This window comes from Sphaerodactylus townsendi, linkage group LG14, assembly GCF_021028975.2.
Source record: "Sphaerodactylus townsendi isolate TG3544 linkage group LG14, MPM_Stown_v2.3, whole genome shotgun sequence".
Taxonomy (NCBI): Eukaryota; Metazoa; Chordata; class Lepidosauria; order Squamata; family Sphaerodactylidae; genus Sphaerodactylus; species Sphaerodactylus townsendi.
The window spans coordinates 37,689,235-37,710,375 of NC_059438.1; the positions used below are offsets into that span (position 1 = coordinate 37,689,235).

At 48.8% G+C, this 21,141-nt stretch overlaps 1 protein-coding gene across 1 annotated transcript in view; it reads right to left on the reverse strand.

Annotated features, from left to right (window-relative positions):
* The window catches only part of SLC4A9 (solute carrier family 4 member 9), a 59,908-nt gene that overhangs the window by 21,474 nt on the left and 17,293 nt on the right, over window positions 1-21,141 (reverse strand). Inside the window, exons 9-15 of the mRNA XM_048515585.1 lie at window positions 19,878-20,052; window positions 19,150-19,283; window positions 16,115-16,386; window positions 15,115-15,170; window positions 13,839-14,033; window positions 10,802-10,915; window positions 4,846-5,007 (exon numbers count right to left, since the gene is read on the reverse strand). Coding sequence (XP_048371542.1) covers window positions 4,846-5,007; window positions 10,802-10,915; window positions 13,839-14,033; window positions 15,115-15,170; window positions 16,115-16,386; window positions 19,150-19,283; window positions 19,878-20,052 — 1,108 coding nt within the window. The remainder of the gene's footprint in view (window positions 1-4,845; window positions 5,008-10,801; window positions 10,916-13,838; window positions 14,034-15,114; window positions 15,171-16,114; window positions 16,387-19,149; window positions 19,284-19,877; window positions 20,053-21,141) is intronic.

A 21,141-nucleotide genomic window follows, 5' to 3' on the forward strand; every position in this document is an offset into this window, starting at 1 on the left:
GAAGGTGCTCCAATCCTTCAATCATCCTCATTGCCCTTCTTGGCACTTTTTCTATCTCCTCAATATCCTTTTTGAGATGTGGTGACCAGAACTGAACACAGTACTCCAAATGCGGTTGCACCACGGCTTTATTTAAGGGCAAAACAATCCTTGCAGTTTTATTATCAACTCCTTTCCTAATTATCCCCAGCATAGAGTTGGCCTTTTTCACAGCTGCCATGCATTGAGTTGACATTCCCATGGAACTATCAACTAAGACGCCCAAATCCCTTTCCTGGTCTGTGACTGATAGCACTGACCCTTGTAGTGTGTATGTGAAGTTTGGATTTTTTTGCCCCTATGTGTATCACTTTGCATTTTGCTACATTGAACTGCATTTGCCATTTCTTAGCCCACTCACCTAATTTATCCACGAGTCCACTTGGAGCTCTTAAAATCCTTTGTGGTTCCTGCCACCCTACATAATTTGGTATCATCTGCAAACTTGGCCACCAGCGCTACCCACCCCTACTTCCAGGTCATTTATGAATAGGTTAAAGAGCACTGGTCCCAAAGCGGATCCTTGGGGGACACCACTCCCTACATCTCTCCATTGTGAGAACTTCCCATTTATACCCACCCTTTGTTTCCTGTTCCTCAACCAGTTTTTAATCCATAGGAGGACTTCCCCTCTTATTCCTTCATTGCTGAGTTTTCTCAACAATCTCTGGTGAGGAACTTTGTCAAAAGCCTTTTGGAAATCCAAGTAGACAATGTCCACTGGTTCCCCCTTATCCACATGCCTGTTTACACCCTCAAAGAACTCTAGTAAGTTTGTAAGACAGGACTTGCCTCTGCAAAAGCCATACTGACTCTTCCTCAGCAGGTCTTGCTTTTCTACATGTTTTATAATTTTATCTTTAATGATAGATTCTACTAATTTACCAGGAACAGATATCAAACTGACTGGTCTGTAATTTCCTGAGTCCCCCCTAGACCCTTTCTTAAAGATTGGTGTGACATATGCAGAACATATCAAAAAGAAATCTGGATTAGATTGAGATGAAGGTGAAGTGAAAACTGGTGGAAAGGACATTAACGATTGAAAATATGCAAATGATACCACACCATTCGTGGAAAAAAATAATTAAAGACTAGAAACAATTCCTGATGAAGGTTAAAGCAGAAAGTGCTAAAACAGGATTACTGCTGAACATCAGGAAGTTAAAAAGTAATGACTACAGGGAAATTATGCAGCTTTAAGGATGATGAAGAAGAAATTGAAATTGTTCAAGATTTTCTATTCCTTCTCTCCATCATCAGTCAAAAGGAAGAGTGCATCTAAAAGATCAGAAGGAGACTGAGATTGGGAAGGGCAGCCGAAAAGGAGCTAGAAAAGATTCTTAAGTGTAGGGATGTGTGGCTTGTGACTAAGACCAAGATAATTACACCGTAGGATTCTTCATATTATTATTTATGGGTGTGAAAGTTGGACCGTGAAGAAAAATGACAGGAAGAAAGTTGTTTCATTTGAAACATGGTGTTAGAGAAGAGTTTTATGGATGCCGTGAACTGCCAAAAAGACAAGTAAGCGGGTTCTAGATCAAATCAATCCTGAACTCTCCCTAGTTAGAAGCTAAAATTACTAAACTGAGGCTACAGTACTTTGGTCATATTGCAGCAGAAGCAATGATATCATTCCTCTTTTCTTGTTGAGTTTGCAGGTTGACTGAGCGTTTACCCACTTTTCAATTGTCAGTGAACTGCGTTGCTTAGAACTGCTTTCATCTTGGACGGTTGAAACAGTCACAGAAAAAAGTTAGATCAATTGTTTTTTTAACAGAGGTTAAGAGTTGAGATTGGCTGTCTTATTTTGCTACATTGGATGTATCTCAAGCTGCTGATTGGTTTATCTGCACTTATGTTGCTAATCTCATATTTAGTTATAACCAATCACATATCTATATATGATCACATGATCATAATAGATCTGATTTAGACAAAAATAAGATTGATTTTTTTTCATAAATATGCACTCTTGTGATGATCAAATCTCATTTGTCTGGTTAGAAATCTCAGAAGATATGGTGAGATCTCTAAATGAGACTGTTCGGTAACCTGGGTTTTTTGATCATCCCCAAAAGCTGCAAGAAAAGCTGAAACCTGATTTGCTTTTAAAAACTGTTATTTGCTATAATGTGATTAAACCATGCTAGGAACTTTGATGATTTTAGCATTGATCTTCACTGTAATTGCAGGGTTAATTTTATTATGCCTATTTTTTTTCTGTTTTGCTCAATAAAAAGAATCTTTTCTAAAAGGATCTTTTCTAAAAGATAAAAAAGTTTATATAGGTCTTCTGTCTGGCTTGATAGTTAATAGCTCAAAGAACTGAACTTAATCCCCTTATGCAGTGGTGGGATCCAAAAAATTTAATAACAGGTTCCGATGGTGGTGGGATTCAAACAGTGGTGCCGCCGCACACACGCACGCACCTCCAGTCCCTATTGGGCAGGGAGGTTGCTTTAGTAACCCCTTCTCAGCACTCAGAAAAAACTAGTAACCACTTCTAGAGAAGTGGTGAGAACTGGTTGGATCCCACCTCTGCCCTAAAGCTTTTGTATTATCAGAGTTAAAGGTTATAAATAACCTTTAATATGATACATTCTGGAGAACTCTGCTGCTAATCAGTTTTGCAACAGGCAAAGCCTTGAAAAGTGTTTAGTACAGATTCTCTAACAGGAAGTGGGAGGGAATCTTCCACTACTGCAGATCTCCAGGTGACCCCTGGAAGTTGGCAGCCCTCATCAGGTGGCACTTCTCGAATCCACACCTCTCAATTTGATGGCTGACGGCTTACCCCCGATCTGGGCTGGGGCAGCCCAGTGACAGAAGCGTGATGTCAAGCTCATCTGTCCTCATGCGGTGAGAGGAAGGCTGTGATTGGCCAGTCCTTTGGGTAGGTCCGGCTGGGGCGATATCTGCCCGTATTAGCATCGATCTCCAAATGACCAAGCTTAATTCTCCTGGAAAGAATGGCTGCTTTGGAGGGTGGAGCTTATTATACTCTGCTGAGGTCCCTCCCCTTCTCAAACCCTCCCCATCCCAGGCTCCGCCCCCAAAATCTCCAGGTGTTTCCCAGTGCAGAGCTGGGAACCCTACCCCTGATGTTTTCCTGCATCAGGAGTCTGGGGCACTAACCGCACTAACAACAGGTCACCAACTAAGTATGCTCTGCCAAGGATGAGCAGCCGCACAGTACAGGACTGGCAGGCACTCCCAATCAGACAAGCCAACCGGACAAACCAGTTCCTGTCAGCACAGAGATTCTCCCTGGCAAAGGAAGTGTGAAGTGGCAGTCTTGTAGCGGAGAGCTGGGAAAAGATATCTAATACGCAGGGCCCTACTACCTGCTGCCTTACCCTCATGTGCTCTCCAGGTCTTCCACGTGGAGTTTTGGCAAGATGTACCTGGTAAACTCCCCATGGTGAACTTAAGTCCTGGGTGCACAGGGGCCAGGTCTGGATCAAGACCACACGGCATGAGGAGGGGGGCTTCAGACTTCTCTCCGTGGCATTTACCCAAAATGAATCCAGAGAGCTATGATTTGCCCTGTTGCAGAAACCAGCAGCAGTGGATATACCAGCGATGGCAAACCTTTTTGAGACCGAGGGCCCAGGGCTGGGTACGCCAAAGCTGAGCCGCTTGTTGTATCGCAAAGTGCCAGCAGGTTTGGCTCCTCTTCCTGCCTCACTGCAGAACCGCCTGCAGGGGCCAGCCTGCTCTAGCCTCCAGCAAGTCCTGCGCGCACTGCTCTGTGCCTCTCTAGCATCTCTGCCTCTTCTGCGCCGCACCCCCCTCGGGCAACAGCCACCTGGAGCACAGGCACCAGGCCCACCAGCCGAGTACTCCCTGCTCACTGTGGTGCATGCACATTGTGTTCAGTGGCCCAGGCCAGCCTAGCGGTGCGTGTGTGTGTGTGTGGGGGGGTGATTTTCCACTCCCCACCTGATGAACTCTGTGTGCGAGTGCCCACAGAGAGGGCTCCGAGTGCCACCTCTGGCACCTGTGCCATAGGTTCGCCATCACTGGCATATACGTTCCCCCATTTCTGGAGAATATAGTCTGCTGTATACAGTGCATGGGAGTAGACCTGACACAAAGGAAACTCTTGGACTTCCTGACTGCTCCATTCCTCCAAGAATCCTCAAATATATAAACCGCGTCTAGTCAATAATCCCGACGTGTTTTGCATCAAAACGTTTCCTTAGGGGATCAAACCTTGCTTTTAGCATACAGCTCGAAAGGTTTCTCAACCAGTTTGGTTGCAGTCTGAGAAATGTTTTGAGCTGTCGCTGAAAGCAAGGTTTGATCCCCTGAGGAAGTGTTTTGATGCAAAACACATCAGGATTATTGAATAAACATGGCTTATATATTCGAAGATTCTCTGTGCACCTGTCGTCTTGTTCTGCCTTCATCTTTGCTGGAGCAGCACATTTGGGTCGTTTTCCCACTTACCATCTGCTGCGCGCTACTGTCGCCGAGTAGCGTGGGGTCCCCCGGCACTCCCCACTACAGGGGCGGCGACAACGCAGCCACCTCAACGCTGCCGCTCTCAGCGTGCGTCATTCCTGGAGCTCCCCAAAACGGCTACTTTTGATGACCCCGCGCAGAGCACGGGGTCGTGGGGAAGCCTGGGAGCGCGCCAGAAATGATGTGCGCTGAGAGTAGCGTGCAGCAAAGGGAGGTCATGGTAAGTGGGGAAACGCCCCTAGGCCGTATTTCATTCCTCCCCAGATCTCTGATCCCAGAACTGTTGCAAGAGAAGCCCCCCTCTTTCTTCAAGTCCCAAGCCCCAAGACTGACCTTCAATTTATATTCTTTGCGATTGAGGATGACAGCCGTGATTTGCTGGTCCATGAAGATGAGGATGATGACCAGAACGGCAGGCACCGAGGAGACCAGGTAGACCCACCAGGGGTTTGCTCCAAAGGGGAACACAACCCAGCCTCGGGTTGGGTTTGTAGGCTGCAGAGGGAACGGACATTGGAAAAAGATTAGGAGAGTACAGGATGGCTCATGGGCAGACAACAGAACTGGGTTACGCCAATACCTGTTCATCAAGTCTCTGCTCAGGACCCATTAAAACAGACCTGGGCATTATACGGCCTGGGGGCCACATCCGGCCCGCCGGATGACCCTGACTGGCCCGTATGACAGACCTGGCCCTGGCCAAAGAGGACCCATTTAGAGCCGCGCTGCTCATTCTTCCAACTCCCTCCCCTTCCCCCCCTCACTGCCACTACTGAAAGGGCCCCTCAAGCGCGAGTGATGGTTTCTGGGCGTTCCCCTCGCTTTGAAAGCTCTGCAGGAAGTCCGGTTGCCGTCCTTGGCGCTGCCAGCTTCTGGGGCGGGGCTTTCTAAAAGCACCATAGTCGATGAAAAAAGTAGGTCAAGGGACTTAAGTCTCCCCACTTGCTTGATTGTCACAGTGGACAACTATGCAGGTAGGTTAAGCCTGTGATTCTTTGTGCCAAATAGTGTTGTATGCAGAATTGTTGCCACTGATTCCAAGTTGATCTGTGCACCTGTCTGTCACTTATCAGCCCCTATTATGCAGAATTGAGTTCAGCCTTTTGGCACGGCCCTCCACAATATTTTCTGTTTCTTATGTGGCCCCATGGAAAAAATAATTGCCCACTCCTGCATTAAAATAAGCCCTCTGTAACTTAACTCTTGGGTTGCCAACTTTGGGTTGGGTAGGGTTGGGAGGGTAAGATTTGGGGCAGGGAGTGGCCTCAGCACGGTACATCACCATAGATTCCACTCTCGACAGCTGCCACTTTCTCCCAGTAGCTTGGAGATCAACTACTTCTGGGAGATGACCTCCAGGCCACCCCTGGTGTTTGGCAACCCTACTTGACTCGCATTTAACCAGCTGGCCAAGAGAACAAGGTTTTCCAACTGGGGGGTGGGGGTGGGGGGTGTTGGTTTGGGTTTTCAGACTTCAGCTGGAACGTGCATTCAGTTCAGTTGGTGCAAATTCTCCCTACCGAGGAGATGCATTTGCATCACCTAACCGGTTGAGCGTGGGTATCTGGACCCAGGCAATCCTTCCCTGCCTCCTGACCCAGGCTGAGTCACAAGATTCCTCTGATGCTTGGCTTCAGCTTCTCCAAAATGGGGCTAATTATATAAGGCCTTCCCATCTCCGCCCAGGGATGCTGCTTCTGGGGAGTTTAATTAACATGAGGTCCCCCCCCCCCGCCCCTCGCGCGCCACGCATGGGAAATAGCAGGTGCTGATCGCTGCAGATCTAGGAGGAGGAGGACGTCTGAGCAGAAATCTCAGAACTCTGTCCCAGCCTCAGTCTTCTGGTCCTCTCAACCCTCGTCCCCCTCCAGCCCTGCCATTTTACCACCAGTGGGCAACATGCAACTTTGCTGCCTGGACTGAGGAGAGGAGAGGAGAGGAGTTCCTCCACCCTTCCTTTGGCAGGCAGAGAGCTCAGCTTTCACTCTAACTGCTAAACCTCCCACACCCAGCCCGGCTGTGGCAGGGAAACTCAAGCCCGAACGTGAGCCACCAGCTGGCTCCTGCTTTGCTACCAACAGGAACCATCTTGTGCAGTGGTGGGATCCAAACATTTTAGTAACAGGTTCCCATTGGTGGTGGGATTCAAACAGTGGCGTAGCGCCAATGGGGCTGGGCCGGCATCTCGAGGCGTGCAGTCGAGGGCATTCTGGGGGCGGGGGCATTAATAATTTCTCTGTCACTGTAAAACCCTCCTTTACTGTAAAAAAAAAAAAGTTCCTAATTTCCAGCTGGTATCTTTCTGTCCATAATTTAAACTCATTCTAGCAAGTCCTATTGTCTGCTGCCAACAGAAACAACTACTTCTCTAATTGACTGCCTGTCAAATACTTAATACTTTCAAATACTTAATTTTGTTTCCTAGGAAATCAAAAAGAAGGGATACTTTCTCCTTAAAACAAGGAACTTGACCCTCTATTTCTAAAGCATGCTTTTAAAACAGCCCAACAGGAGGAGAATGATCCCGTTTTCTACCTTCGCTAACCAGCCACATAGGAAACAGCAGGACTTTATGATTTTTGGACCTAATGGAATTTCTAATGGAAAAGCGGACCCAATTAGTAACCCCACCCTCGGCACACACAAATAATTAGTAACCCACTCTCGGGAACTGGTGAGAACCTGCTGGATCCCACCTCTGATCTTGTGGCCATCGGGCTTTGGAGCTGGGACTTCCAAGGGGCAGAGCAGGCCTCAAATTTCCTTGTCTGAGAGACAGGACCACAGCGGCAGGCAGGGCCTACCCAGGGACACGTGGAGGCGAAGCAATTGAGAAGAATTCCTCGCAACACTGGTTAAACAGGGGGTTACACACCTTACTTGTAAAGAGGGACTACTCTAAGGAGCTTAACTGTCACAATTTTCCTCAGCAAATCCGAGGTTGGGGAATTGTAGTTTGGGGAAAAGAGCACAGAATTTTTTGTTAGACCCCCGCTAGCCTCATCTGCAGAAATCCAGAAAGTCATTTTTACTTGGATATTTATTTAAACTATTTCCATCCTGCCTTATCTCCTCAAACTGAGATCTATGGGGCACCCTGGGATCACAAATAGGGTACAGATGCTTGCTCAATCTACACAGAGCAAGAAATAAAGCTGTCAACTCTGAGTTGCAAAATTGTTGGAGGTTCAAATGGGGCACCTGGAGAGGAGGGAGTTTGGGGAGGAGAAGGGGTTCAGCAGGGGTGCAGTGCCCTAGGTCAGAGGAGTCCGACTCTGGTGCCACAGATGTTCATGGACTATAATTCCCATCAGCCCCTGCCAGCATGGACAAATTGGAGTGTGCTGTTGTTTCCACTATGCCATTGTTTTGGTTGGCTCCATTTTGTTTCAGAGCCAGGACGATTGCAAGGGAAGGGGAGGAAGGGGGCCCGGCATCTGGACATGGCCCACCCACCCTAGCGGAGGAAGCGGGAGGGGAGGGAGGGGTGGCATGCAAGGGAAGGGGAGGAAGGGAGTGAGGGGTGGCATGCAAGGAAGGGGAGGGGGGGGTCCCGGCATCTGGACATGGCCCACCCAATCCTAGTGGAGGAGGGGAGAGAGGGAGGGGAGGGAGGGGGGGAGGAGGGGAAGAGTGGCATGCAAAGGAAAGGAAGGGAGGAGGGGAGGGAGTGAGGGAGGGAGGAGGGGAGGGGGTCCCGGCATCCTGGACACGGCCAGCCCACTCCTAGCTGGAGGAGGAGAGAGGAAGGGGAGAGGGAGGGGAAGAGGGCACGCAAAAGGAAGGGGAGGAGTGAAGGGAGGGAGTGAGGGGTGGCAATGCAAGGAAAGGGAGGGAGTGAGGAGGGAGTGAGGGGGTGCCAAGTGCAAGCGGAGAGTGAGTGGAGGGAAGCAGGGGAAGGAGGGAAGGAAGGGGAGGGAGTGTGGCATGGCAAGGGAGTGAGGGAGGGAAGCGAGGGAGGGAAGTGAGGAAAAGGAGGGAAGCAGGAGGGAGTGAGTGGAGGCATGCAGTGGAGGAGGAGGGGTCCGACCCCAAGGAAGCTGAGGCATGGACAGACCACATGTAGGAGGCATGGTACTTGCTATCTAGGACATGGCCCACACAGGACCGACCAGCAGAAGAAGGACCATGATAGACCAGGACCACAAAGGGACACATGCAGCGGAGCCGGGCTGAGCCGGAGCAGACATCCAGCATGAATGGACAGCACTGGTGAACAGTGGACGCATGCCTGTTAGGAGGAGGGAGGGATTGGGTTAGGGGAGAGTGGGACATGGAGTTGGAGGAGGCATGCAGTAGGCCAGACAACATGGAACAAAGAAACACACAGATTTCAGGCACATGGACACGCCGAGAAGCGGAATGGAACGGAGCGGAGACCCACGGATAACACAACCGGAGAAGAATGGACAGTGGACCGACCACTACCACACAACGGAGCCCAGCAACACGTGGTATGGAAGGAAAAAGAATGGAGGAGCCGAAAGAATGGCTGGCAATCGACTGACTGGGAGCAACACACAAATCAAGGCAATACTGGCACAGGCAGTGGACGGCACGGAATCCCACAAGGTAGAAGAGGATGACCACACGGATGCATGGACATCCCCACACTTTATGTGGTAGCCCCAACCAGACATGTTGACACAGGAACACGTGGAAACCAATGTCAGCATGGGAGGACATCACCGCACGTGGAACTGACCAACGGACCCCAACTTCCTAACACCACCAGACACGATGCACACATGCCAGCAGGACCACTTCCTTCCAGGCCTTTAAATAACGCGGTACAGAAATGTGGAATGGAGTGGAGCCTTGTGGAAAGGAGGACTCCAGGAATGGACTGGAGTGGACCGAGACCAACCAGAGCCCATCGTGAGTGGCAGGAATGGACCAAGGAAACCCTGGAGAGAAATGCACAGCAAATGGAAAAGTGTCGTGGAAAACACACGCACAATGGGACCAGGAACGAAAAGACGGATGTGAAGAAAGCAGATGACTCCAAGATCACCCCAGTGGCATGAGGAAGCCATCTCCAACTCACCAATGAGCACAGAAAAAGCATGTGGCCAGGCTGTACGTTTTAATCATTGGAGTGATAATGGAATGGACATGGAGGAGCCCAAGAGGAAAATGGATTGCCAGGGACTCGACAGCCCAGCATGGAGACAGCCACACAATTATCGGTGGGAAAGGACAGGTGGCCACAGTGAAATGGAAGGGATGAAAATCAGAAGGCCTGGTGGAGAAGGTTTGGATGAGCTTTAGATCTGGACTGGAAAGGAAGGGACATGGAATGGTGGAATGGAAGTAGAAGTGGATGGCAGTGGAGACAGCATGGAACAATAATGGCACAAGGAGCAGCACCACTTTATTTAGAGGTACCTTATGTAGTATATGGAGGGGTGAGAGAAGAGAATGGCTTCAAGACAATGAAGGGAAAAAGAAGAAGAGCCGGGAGTTATAATGGAAATCATAAAGAGTCTCGAAGTGGCTTCCAATCACCTTCCTCTACCCCAGGGGTGGGCAATTATTTTTTCCATGGGGCCGCATAAGAAACAGAAAATATTGTGGAGGGCCGGGCCAAAAGGCAGGGGGGGCGAGGCGCTTTTGAAAGCCCTGCAGAAGTCGACAGCCAAGGCAACCGGCTTCTGCAGGGCTTTCAAAGGCACCTCGCTCCCCAGCAAGGCAGGGGGGCCAGTCAAGGTCATCCGGGGGGGCGGATGTGGCCCGCGGGCCGTATAATGCCCAGGTCTGCTCTACCCCCTACCCAAACAGGGGCTTTGTGCGGAAGGTGGGGCTGAGAGAGTTCTGACAGAAGTGTGACCAGCCTTCATGTGTAGGAGTGGGGAAATAAACCCAGTTCACCAGATTAGAATCCACTCCTCTTGACCACTACCCCACGCTGGCTGTCGAATTCTTGAGTTACATGCAACACATTTACAGTTGTACATGTGATTTAAACCCCCATGTTTCTCCAGACCCCAGTTCCTGGTTTCATTTGGAAAGTGAATGCATCTTGGCTGTTTCTTATGAACAGAATGTTTTGGGCAGGATGAACATACATTCACTGATACATGTGAACAGGCGACAGTTATCGTTATCAGCAAAATCATGCAAGCAATGTCCTGCTTGGGAGGAAATGCGCTTCAATGTGCTCTATCCAGACTGACTCTTTGTCTGTAACAGCCCAAAGTCACACAGAAATGCGATCTGATGTATCCGTGGTATCCATTTCCCCACCTTAACAGAATAGCACCTTCGCGTGGCCTTCAGCCAGCCTCACCTTGAACTCACTGGGCACAAGGAGTTTAGGAGTCTCCAAACCGAGGACAGCGTCAATCCCACAGAAGATCAAGATGGCCAGAATGATGGCGAAATCACCTACAAGCCTCCTCAGCTAAGAAACCAGACCAAGGAATTAGCAGAAGAAGAGCAAAACAGTCTATCGTATATACTGGCGTATAAGACTACTTTTGAACCCTGGGAAATCATCTGTAAAGTCTGGGGTCGTCTTATACGCCGGGTACGTAGTCTTATATGGCGAGTATAACCCAAACTCTATATTTTAACTGGGAAAGTGGGGGGGGGGGGTCGTCTTATACACCCAGTCGTCTTATACGCCAGTATATACGGTACCCTCAGAAGTAGCCTCCATCTTGGACAATCCTTGCACTTCAGAAGAGATACAGCGTAAAGAACACAAGAGAATTTAGGGTATCTTCCTTCTTCTCTATAAAAGAGAGGTCCCCATGACATCCACCAACACATTTTCTGGCATCCACTAAGAGTTCTTAGGAAGTGAGTGGGGCCAGGTAGGGTTATTTCCCAGCAAGATTTCTTACTGGCTGTGCAGGCTTTTGAAAACATTGCCTTGGCAGCAGCGGCCATCACAGCGCAAAGCTCTTCTGCACTGAAGTTAAGCTCTGGCAGCCATTTTGTGGTATAGAAGCCTCTTACAAACTCTGGGCTGCACAACACACACAGAAAATCTCAATAAGCATGAAATGAAATAATAGAGGTCACAAAGAATGGGACGATATAACCTCGGGTTTGCTTATTATTTTGGAAATACTTTTTCAAGCCCCACTCTCTTATCTGTTCCCTGAGTGCACATGAATGCAAAGTCCAAACACTTTTCCTGCGTCTTGTTAATTTATATTATAGCTCTAATTCAGGAAAAGCCATTGGGGCTAGTACACCTCTAATGGTGTTCCAGGCTACCATAAAGCGCAGCCCGCTGCGGCAGCTGCCCAGGGCATCACCTTGTAAAGGGGCACAAAAAATGCAGGGTCTGTTTTTGGGCATTTTTAGTGGTTTTCAGTTTCTTTTAAATTGGCCTGTTGGGCTGCTACAGTTTTTAGGCTAAGAAGCAATTCAAAATTTTCAGTGATATCATCAGGAGACTGTCCTTATGTTATCTCTCCTAGTTTGCGTGTAGTTTGTTCAGGGAGTCCAAAGTTATGGACTCCCAAAGGGGGTGCCCCATCCCCCACATTGCTTTCCTTGAATGGGAGCTAATACAGGAGATGGGGGCCACACTTTGAGTGGTCTTCATAACTTTGGCCTCCTGAACCAAACTGCACCAAAACCTGGGGGGGTACTCATCAGGGCAATCTCCTTGATGTGAGACCCTCAAGAAAGCTTTGAGACTGTGCCTTCAGAAATATGCCCCGCGCAGCCTGCAACCCCCACTGACAGCAAAGCAGAAAACTCAATGCAGAACAAAGATTCTTGGGCAAATTTCTGGGATGTTCCTGCAGGGGGCGAATTTTTGGACGTATCAGCACCAAAATTTCAGGGGATCATCTGGAGACAGTCCTGATGGCACCTTCCAAGCTTGGTGCAGTTTGGTTTGGGGGGGGGGGGGCAAAGTTATGGACCCTCAGAAGGGTAGCCCTTTGAGGGTCCATAACTTTGGCCTCCCCTGAACCAAACTGCACCAAACCTGGGGAGTATCATTAGGGCAGTCTCCTGATGACATGCTGAAATTTTGGTGCTGATATGTCTAAAAATGCACCCCCTGCAGGCACCAATGACCTGGTGCAAAAAATTTTTTGGTCGTGGTGGGGTGGCCGCCCATGGGGGGGGGGGCATCCAACTCAGGTTTTGCCCAGGGCTCCAGTTTGCCTCGTTACACCCCTGCAGGCTACTGTATTGCTCCCCAAGACCACAATTCAGCAGCTTGACTCCCACTTTGCTAAGGCTTCAATTGGGAGTTCTGATTAAACAGATTAAAACAGTAATAAAAGACGGCAACAACCCATCCCCGCCCACTGCACCCCTGAGAGGCCAAGGCAATAGAGGGAACACAGCATCACCTCGGCTGTCCAGATGGTGCAAACTTGTGTAAACAGATTAGTGTAAACTTGGCAGTGCGAGGATACCAAAAACATGGTGGGTATTATAAAAGGTATTGGTGGTCTGAATTGCACCTGCGGGCCGGGAACCCCTGCTTGAGCTTAGGAAGAGGGTAGGGTAGGACAGAGAGTGGGCAGGGGAAGAAGGGAGGTGACCACGGTTGGGGGCTGAGATGGGGAAGGGATGCCTGAGGGAGACTTGAGGGGAGAAGGTCAGCAGAGGGTAGAATAATGACTTGCACGAAATCAGGCAGTGGAGAGAAAGGCGGTGGCTGCTTTTCTTCTAATGGATCGTGACAATGGCTCATTCCGCACATGCAGAATAATGCACTTTCAAACTGCTTTCAGTGCTCTTTAAAGCTGTGCGGAATAGCAACATCCACTTGCAAACAGTTGTGAAAGTGGTTTGAAAATGCATTATTTTGTGTGTGCGGAAGGGGCCAATGACTTGCAGCAGCAAGAACAACAACAATCTCGTGGACGAATCCCATAGATCTGTTCTGCCAATGGTAGCCCATTCCCGACACAAGAGGCATTCCCACACGTGCCTTCCACCACAGGAAAGTGCCACTGTTAGTGGAACAGACCCGTGAGATCCTGTGTATGATGTCTGGCAAAGTAGCTCCCCTTCCTTGTCAATCACGGCAGCCGCAAAACCAGGTCATACACGGGCAGCAGAGGGGTCTCTTCCTACTTGGGTGGACTACCAGGGAGGCAGGGAAACAGAAGTTGATATATTTATCAAAAGGAAAAAAATCCATACAGTGGAACAGCGAGGGCTGGGCATGATTAGGAACCGGGATATGGCAACTGAAGGTGATAGTCAACAAAAGGAAAAGGAAACAGACTGTTTGAAACTCTGGAGAGTTTGGGGAGTGTTTGAGGGATAGATTTGGGGGCTTTCCTCATGCGCCTTTAGCTTATACAGAGGTGACTCAAACAGGAGGGGCAAAAGGCACTCACCGTTGTGGGGAAGTAGCTGCTGGTTTTGAAGCTTTTCAGTATCATGGAACAAAGGAAGGTCCCCAGGAACAGAATGAATGACATGAAGGTGATGTCAGGAACGTAGTTACAACTGTTGCCCACCAGGTGGCCACCAAGCTGCACGCAGTCTTCCTTGGTCAGCAGGGACCAGTTGCCGAACTCCAAATTAGACTGCTGGAAAGGAAGGAAGGAAGGAAGGAGGAAGGAAGGAAGGAGAGGAAGGAAGGAAGGAAGGAAGGAAGGAGAAGAAAAGTTTGGATTTATATCCCCCCTTTCTCTCCTGTAGGAGACTCAAAGGGGCTTACAATCTCCTTGCCTTCCCCCCTCACAACAAACACCCTGTGAAGTGGGTGGGGCTGAGAGCACTCCGAGAAGCTGTGACTAGCCCAAGGTCACCCAGCTGGCGTGTGTGGGAATGCACAGGCTAATCTGAATTTCCCAGATAAGCCTCCACAGCTCAGGCGGCAGAGCTGGGAATCAAACCCGGTTCCTCCAGATTAGATACACGAGCTCTTAACCTCCTCGAAGGAAGGAAGATCTTTCAGATCAGCAAGGAAGTCCCCACTGGATATGAGGAGTGTGCCGGTGGATGATGCTCCCCTGCCAAGCCAGTGACCAGTGATGGCTAACTCTTTTCGAAGACCGAAGAGGCCGCCCAAACTGCAACCCAAGAACTCCACTTATGGATTTATCGCAGCGCCAACACAGCAATTTAACCTGAATTCTGAGGTTTTAGTACAGAAAAAACGGTTGGCTCCAAGGCGCACGTTACTCGGGAGTAAGCTTAGTGGTAGTCAGTGGCATTGCTTTGAAGCAACTGTGCAATGCTTCGAACAGGTGAATCATGACCCTAGGAGGGTTTACTCAGAAGCAAGCCCCATTGCCAGCAACTGAGCTTACTCCCAGGTAAAGGATCACGCTTTAGTTCTTCCCATGAAAATCAGTAGGGTTTAACAGCGCTTAACAGGGTTACCTACATTATTTCCCCCAAACTAGGTCTTAGGTTTAATGCTAATAATCTCCCTGAAATAATTACATTATTATCACAGAGAAGTTTAGCATAAATCTTCCCTAAAGTAGATAACAGACTGATGGGACGATAATTTGCTGGATCATTTTGGTCACCTTTTTTGAACATTGGGACAAGCACGGAAGAAGTCCATGCCTTCGGCATTATCCCCTTTTCATTGGTCTTTGTAAAAGGATCAGCAAGCAAATTTCATCCCTAAACTGTGAGGACGATTTCAATTCTTACCTCTCCAAAACTGCGGGAAGCAGGGGACAGTGTCTCGTTCACCAGAGAGAAATTTCCTGGAAGAAACAGCCAACCCAAAACATCAGGTCTCATCTTGAAACTCAATTTTTGACAGATTTCCGTTTTGGAGGACCCTTTGCTTCAGTATGCTGATGACTTCAGGTCTCATGAGAAGCCATGCAGAGCTTCTCTTCAGAGGTGGGATCCAGCAGGTTCACACCAGTTCCCGAGAGTGGGTTACTATCACCATTTGTGTCTGCCACAGAGGGAGAGTTACTAACTGGGTCTTCTTTTCCGCTAGGAAATTCCATTAGGTCCAAAACTGGCATAAAGTCCTTGTTGTTTCCTATGTGGCTGGTTAGTGAAGGTAGAAAATGAGATAATTCTCCCTGTTGGGCTGTTTTAAAAACATGTTTTAATAATATGGTAAAGCTCCTTGTTTAAGGAAAGTATCCTTCTTTTGATTTCTAGAAACAAAATTAAGTATTTGAAAGTATTATGCATTTGGACAGGGCAGTCAATTAGAGGAGAAGTAGTTGTTTCTGTTGGCAGCAGACAATAGGACTTGCTATAATGAGTTTAAATTATGGACAGAAAGATACCAGCTGGAAATTAGGAACTTTTTTTTTACAGTAAGAGTTTTCTACAGTAGAGAAATTATTAATGCCTCGCCCCCAGAATGCCCGGTCACGCCCCCTGTTGTGCCCCCCCAACTCCAGTCCCATTACGCTAATACGCCACTGTTTGAATCCCACCACCATGGGAACCTGTTACTAAAATTTTTGGATCCCACCACTGCTTCTCTTAGGGCAGCTCTTTCTGTGCTTGCAGATGACACAGGTCAAAGGTGGGCTCTCATCAGCCTGCCTGGTCTAAAAGGGGTCAGCGAGAGCCCAGGTCAACTAGACAGATCCAACAACACGAAGCAACATGTTGTACCCCAAAAAGCTGTGGCCATTTCAATCCACCCACCATAATGGAACAGGATGCTTGACCCTACCTCTCTCTGGCCCACGGCAGGTGCAACCGTACAAGGGGACATCGCTGATCTTGTAGTTCCAGTTGATGGGGTAATGATCCGCCAGGGACAGCATCTTCTTAACCGCATCGTAGATGAAGATGAAGCTGATGAGGGCACAGAAGCCTTCCTCTGTGAAGCGAGTGAAATACTGCACCAGGTAGCTGGCTTCGGTCGCCACCAGAATGAGGCCAAAGAAGGCCACCCAGAGTCCAATCCAGAGGCGAAATTCTAAATAGTCAAAGCTGTAATCTCTGCCAAGCAAAAGAGGCCAAAAACGACAACCCTGAGTGGGCTTGTGTAACGGGAGGCCGTTAGCTTCTGTTATAGGGAAGGATTCCTGTCAGCTGTTTTAGGAACCCTCCTAATAATTAATTTGTTTTTTTTGTTTTTTTGCTGCCACCAATCTGTATTATAGCCCACAAGCTGATTAATTGGACACCACTCTTACCGGGAACACACCCAGACAAAATAGACTGGAACAGGTGTAACTTGACCAAAACTTGAACGTTTATTACTGGCTTAGATGGCTTTAAAGGATTTTTAAAGTTTGTTGGTTTCCCAGAGATGTTGTTGGCACCCCCAGTTGCAAAACTTCAGTTGCAAACAGCTCTAGACACCTCTAGGTACAAATTTCTAGGAAAGATTTTTTACTTCAGGAAATGGTTTGATTTCAGAGCATTACACTCCCTCTCTGACAGATTAGTAGCCCACTGTACCTAACTACTAAACAACACATACACCCCAGTCTCTGCCCCAGGGATTCTCTGGCACACAAGCCTCCCTCTTCCACCTTCCAAACTGGCCACACTGCCACTGGACTGGGCCTCCCAAGACTGGTGTGTTGTAATTTGTTAGACAGACTTTAATCCTAGACAGAGGTTTTCTGTCAAACACCTTCCTGATGTCTCTGTAGCTTCCTCAGCTTACAGAGGTAAATTGTCTGACTCTGCCAGACCAACAGCAGTGACAGATCTCGGCTTGATCTGCTCACTCTGCCGAAACGTACCCGAAGGCACACAGAACCGAAAGACAAAGAACCCAAAAGAACCAAAAAGGCAAAAGAGCCCTCAGCACTCTGGCTGACTCTATTTATATTCTTGCCATTTTTTCTCTAGCCAATCAGGGCTGGCCAGGGCTTAACCCCTTCAGGGCAGACTCGCACCCTGGGAACTGAATGCTTTATAAATGCATTCGTTACAGCTTGCAAGACGAGAGAGTCATCTCTGGATGTTGGGTGTGTAAAATGCCATTAAGATGCAGACAACCCCAGCAAGGGGCTTTCAAGGCAAGTGAGGAGCAGGAGAAGTGGTTTGTCATTGCCTTCCTCTGCAGAGCCTTCCATGGAGGTCTCCCTTCCAAGTACTGACCCTGCTTAGCTTCCAATACCTGATGAGATCAGGCTATACCATACTGCCTTCCCCCTATTCCTAGATGTTAGCAGCCAGATATCTTGACCATCTCTTTGCCTAAGAATTTCACAACGTTGGAGGCATGCTATGGAGTTAATTCTACAGCCTGTCCAGAAGCTCTTCCACACCAGAAGAGATTAAGAACATAAGAACATAAGAACATAAGAACAAGCCAGCTGGATCAGACCAGAGTCCATCTAGTCCAGCTCTCTGCTACTCGCAGTGGCCCACCAGGTGCCTTTGGGAGCTCACGTGCAGGATGTGAGAGCAATGGCCTTCTGCTGCTGCTGCTCCTGAGCACCTGGTCTGCTAAGGCATTTGCAATCTGAGATCAAGGAGGGTCAAGATTGGTGTCAAGCCATAGATCGGCTTCTCCTCCATAAATCTGTCCAAGCCAGAAGCCTTCTAGAAGCTATCCCAGGTTAGTGGCCACTCACCACCTCCTGTGGCAGCATATCTCCAGAAACACCAATCCACCATCGTTGCGTAAAGAAGTGTTTCCTTTCTAGTTAGTCTCCTCCACGGGCGGTATAGAAGCCCAAAGTATAAATAAAAAAATAAATAAATTAGTCCTAATTCTTCCCCACAGCATTTTCAATGTATGCCCCCTGGTTCTAGTATTGTGAGATACTAGAATTTCACAATGTTGGGGGCATGCTATGGAGTTAATTCTACAGCCTGTCCAGAAGCTCTTCCACGCCAGAAGAGATTGTCATCCAACAGAGCCCCGTGATGAATCCCTACAGATAATTGTTTGGCAGGGCGCTGGGGAAGATCCTGGAGGCCGAAGGGGAGTACAGGCAGATAATTTTAGGGCCAAACCAGATGTGACATTTCCCCATCAGTTCCCCCAACTCAACCGTCACACAGACAGCCAAGTTGCTGTTGATTGTTAGGTCTTATGGGCCACACCATGAGATGCGTCATGCTGGCCAGCTTTGGACTGTTTCAGAGCAGCACTGGCGGGACGCTTGTGCATAAGCATTCCGGTGGCCCTGAGCACCGGGGAAAGACTGCAACAATGCCCGGTGGCGTAGAGCAATCACCTTTGCTAGGTGTAATGCCCTGCCTTCTTCCATTAGCCTTGGACGCCATCTTGGAATTCCACATAAAGAAAGGAAATGCCCATGTGGCATGGGTTCTGTGGAAACCGTATCTCACATGCTGTTGGATTGTCCTTTTTATTAGGAAGAAGCACATAATCCCCTTCCTGCAATCCTGTTGGATTGTCCTTTTTATTAGGAAGAAGCACATAATCCCCTTCCTGCATAATCCCCTTCCTGCATGAAGGCACTACAGATAAACAGAAGGTTATATATCTTTTAAACAGCCACAACGACGAGCTGTTGGAAGCGGTGGCTAAATTTTTTAATGGTGTTATTTTAACTCGTCAGAAGTTGTAAAGGCTGTTCTTATCTGGCAATGTTAATGTTAAACTATTTATATGCCATTAAAGGTATTCGAAATCGACTGCCACAATGTGGGGGCGCAGCAGTCACACTCAGCGGCAAGAGAAGGAAGAGGTTTAATCTGGGACCATCGTCCACCTGCAGGCACCTCAGCCCAAGAGCCGTCCGGACTCCAGGGAGCAGCGGTCTCACTTACTTGCTGAAAGAGAAGAGAAGCCGTTCGAAGACCAGGACGGGCCCAGTGCTGCTCAGGATGGTGAGAGGCTGTCCGGCACACAGGCAGAAAAAGGCTCCAGCGATAGCCGTGCCCAGGAAGCTTTCCATCACCCCCTACATCACAACAGGGAAGTACACGGCTCAGGTTGCCAGGACTCCACTGACTGGCACAAACGGCCCACAAATCCCCAATATCGTGCCGGCGCAGGGCTGACAGAGTGGCCAGCCCTCCTGATGCCAACAAGTGCACTGAGGCAACCCTCCGTGGGGAAAGGGACAGAGGTGGGATCCAGCAGGTTCTCACAGGTTCCCGAGAGTAGGTTACTAATTATGTGTGTGTGCCGAGAGGGGGTTACTAACTGGTGATTTTGCCACGTGATTTTTGCCTTAGTTGCGCCCCTCCTCTCAGCAGTAGCGCGCAGAACTTGAAGCAGTCTAGCAGGAGGTGCACCGGCGCGCATGGCAGCCTGCGCCTGCATACATTCGTTTCCCACCCAAGGACCGGCGCAGCGGCTGTGTCCTTGACACAGCACCGCCCCGGAATGCCCAGCCCCGCCCCCGTCGTGCCCTGCCCAGCCCCATTGGCGCTACGCCACAGTTTGAATCCCACCACCATGGGAACCTGTTACTAAAATTTTTGCACCCCACCACTGGAAAGGGAGAGTGGTAGAAGGCACATCCCGACCCCAGAAGGGATCTTGCACAGACCTGCATGTTCTCTGTCGCATCCCCCAGCATCCCTCCGAAGGTGATGGCGTTGGTGACTGTGGCCAGGTAGATGTAAAGGGTGGCAGAGAAGCACTGGAGGTTCACCGCGTCATAGAAATCGCTGCAGTACCAAAATGCTTTTCTTCTAATGTCCATCACTAACCCTCCAAACAGTCTGCAAGACACAGCAAAAACAGGTGATAAGGGGTCGAGGGAGCGCCAGAACCGGGATGAATCCGTGTTCGGCGGCGAAGCTGTGGGGAGTTCGTCTGGAAACCTGGATATTTTTCATGACTATCACGCGATAAATTGGCGGTGGGGATTCGACCTTAGTTAATGTTCGGGATTGTAAAACCTGTTTGTTTTCTATGCTTGCTGCATGAGTTTCTGTCTGTACTTTGCATATACTCCAGCTACCTGTTTCCAGTTACTGCCATTGGTCGATTCCACACTTGCGTTATCGACCTAAGTTGGCTAAGGATACGAGTGTGTAAAGCTCCGCACAACCACTGGGTTAGATCATGGTTTTATTCTTTTTTCTCAGATTAGCCCGTGTAGCGGTCAAATTTCTGACTCAGTTAAGAACTACTACTTTCGGGAACCAGCTGGAGCTGACGCTTCGATTCCATGGCAAAGCTTCACGGAGACTCCTCTGGTGCAGGAGTCCCCACCCAGCCAATCTACAGGGTGTTTGTTAGTGAGGGCATCGGAAGCTGGCCAATCAAAAGGAGAGGATTGTCAGCCCACCTCCATTCCTTTGGCAGTTCTTCTATAGCGATATGAGAAATTGCCAGGATATAAATCCAACTCTTCTTCTCTTCGGAGCGAATGGCCGAAGGCGCAGGATGATCCGCCCTCGAGCTGGGATCAAGCTGGTTGCAGTGGGGAACAATTATACTCCCCCACTTAAGTCTCTCCCGTCTCCTCCCTCCCTCCCTCCTCCCTCCCTCCCTCCCTCTTCCTCCTCCCTCCTCCTCCTCCTCTCTCCTCCTTCTTCTTCTCTCTCTTCTCCTTTGAACTAGCCTTCTTCTTTTCTTCTTTGCCCCAGCCTTTAGCCCATTATGCTTCTTCTTCTTCTTCTTTAGCCCATTTGCTTTGCTTTGTACAGGTTAGCTTCTCTCTTCTTCTTCTTCTTCTTCTTCAGTGTTCACCTAACTGAGCTGTGTTTATATTAATGTGTCTGTTTTATTGACTTAACTTGTCAGCTACCTAGTTTCATTTTTCTTTTAATAAAACTCAGAAAACTTCTACTTCCCGTGTTGCT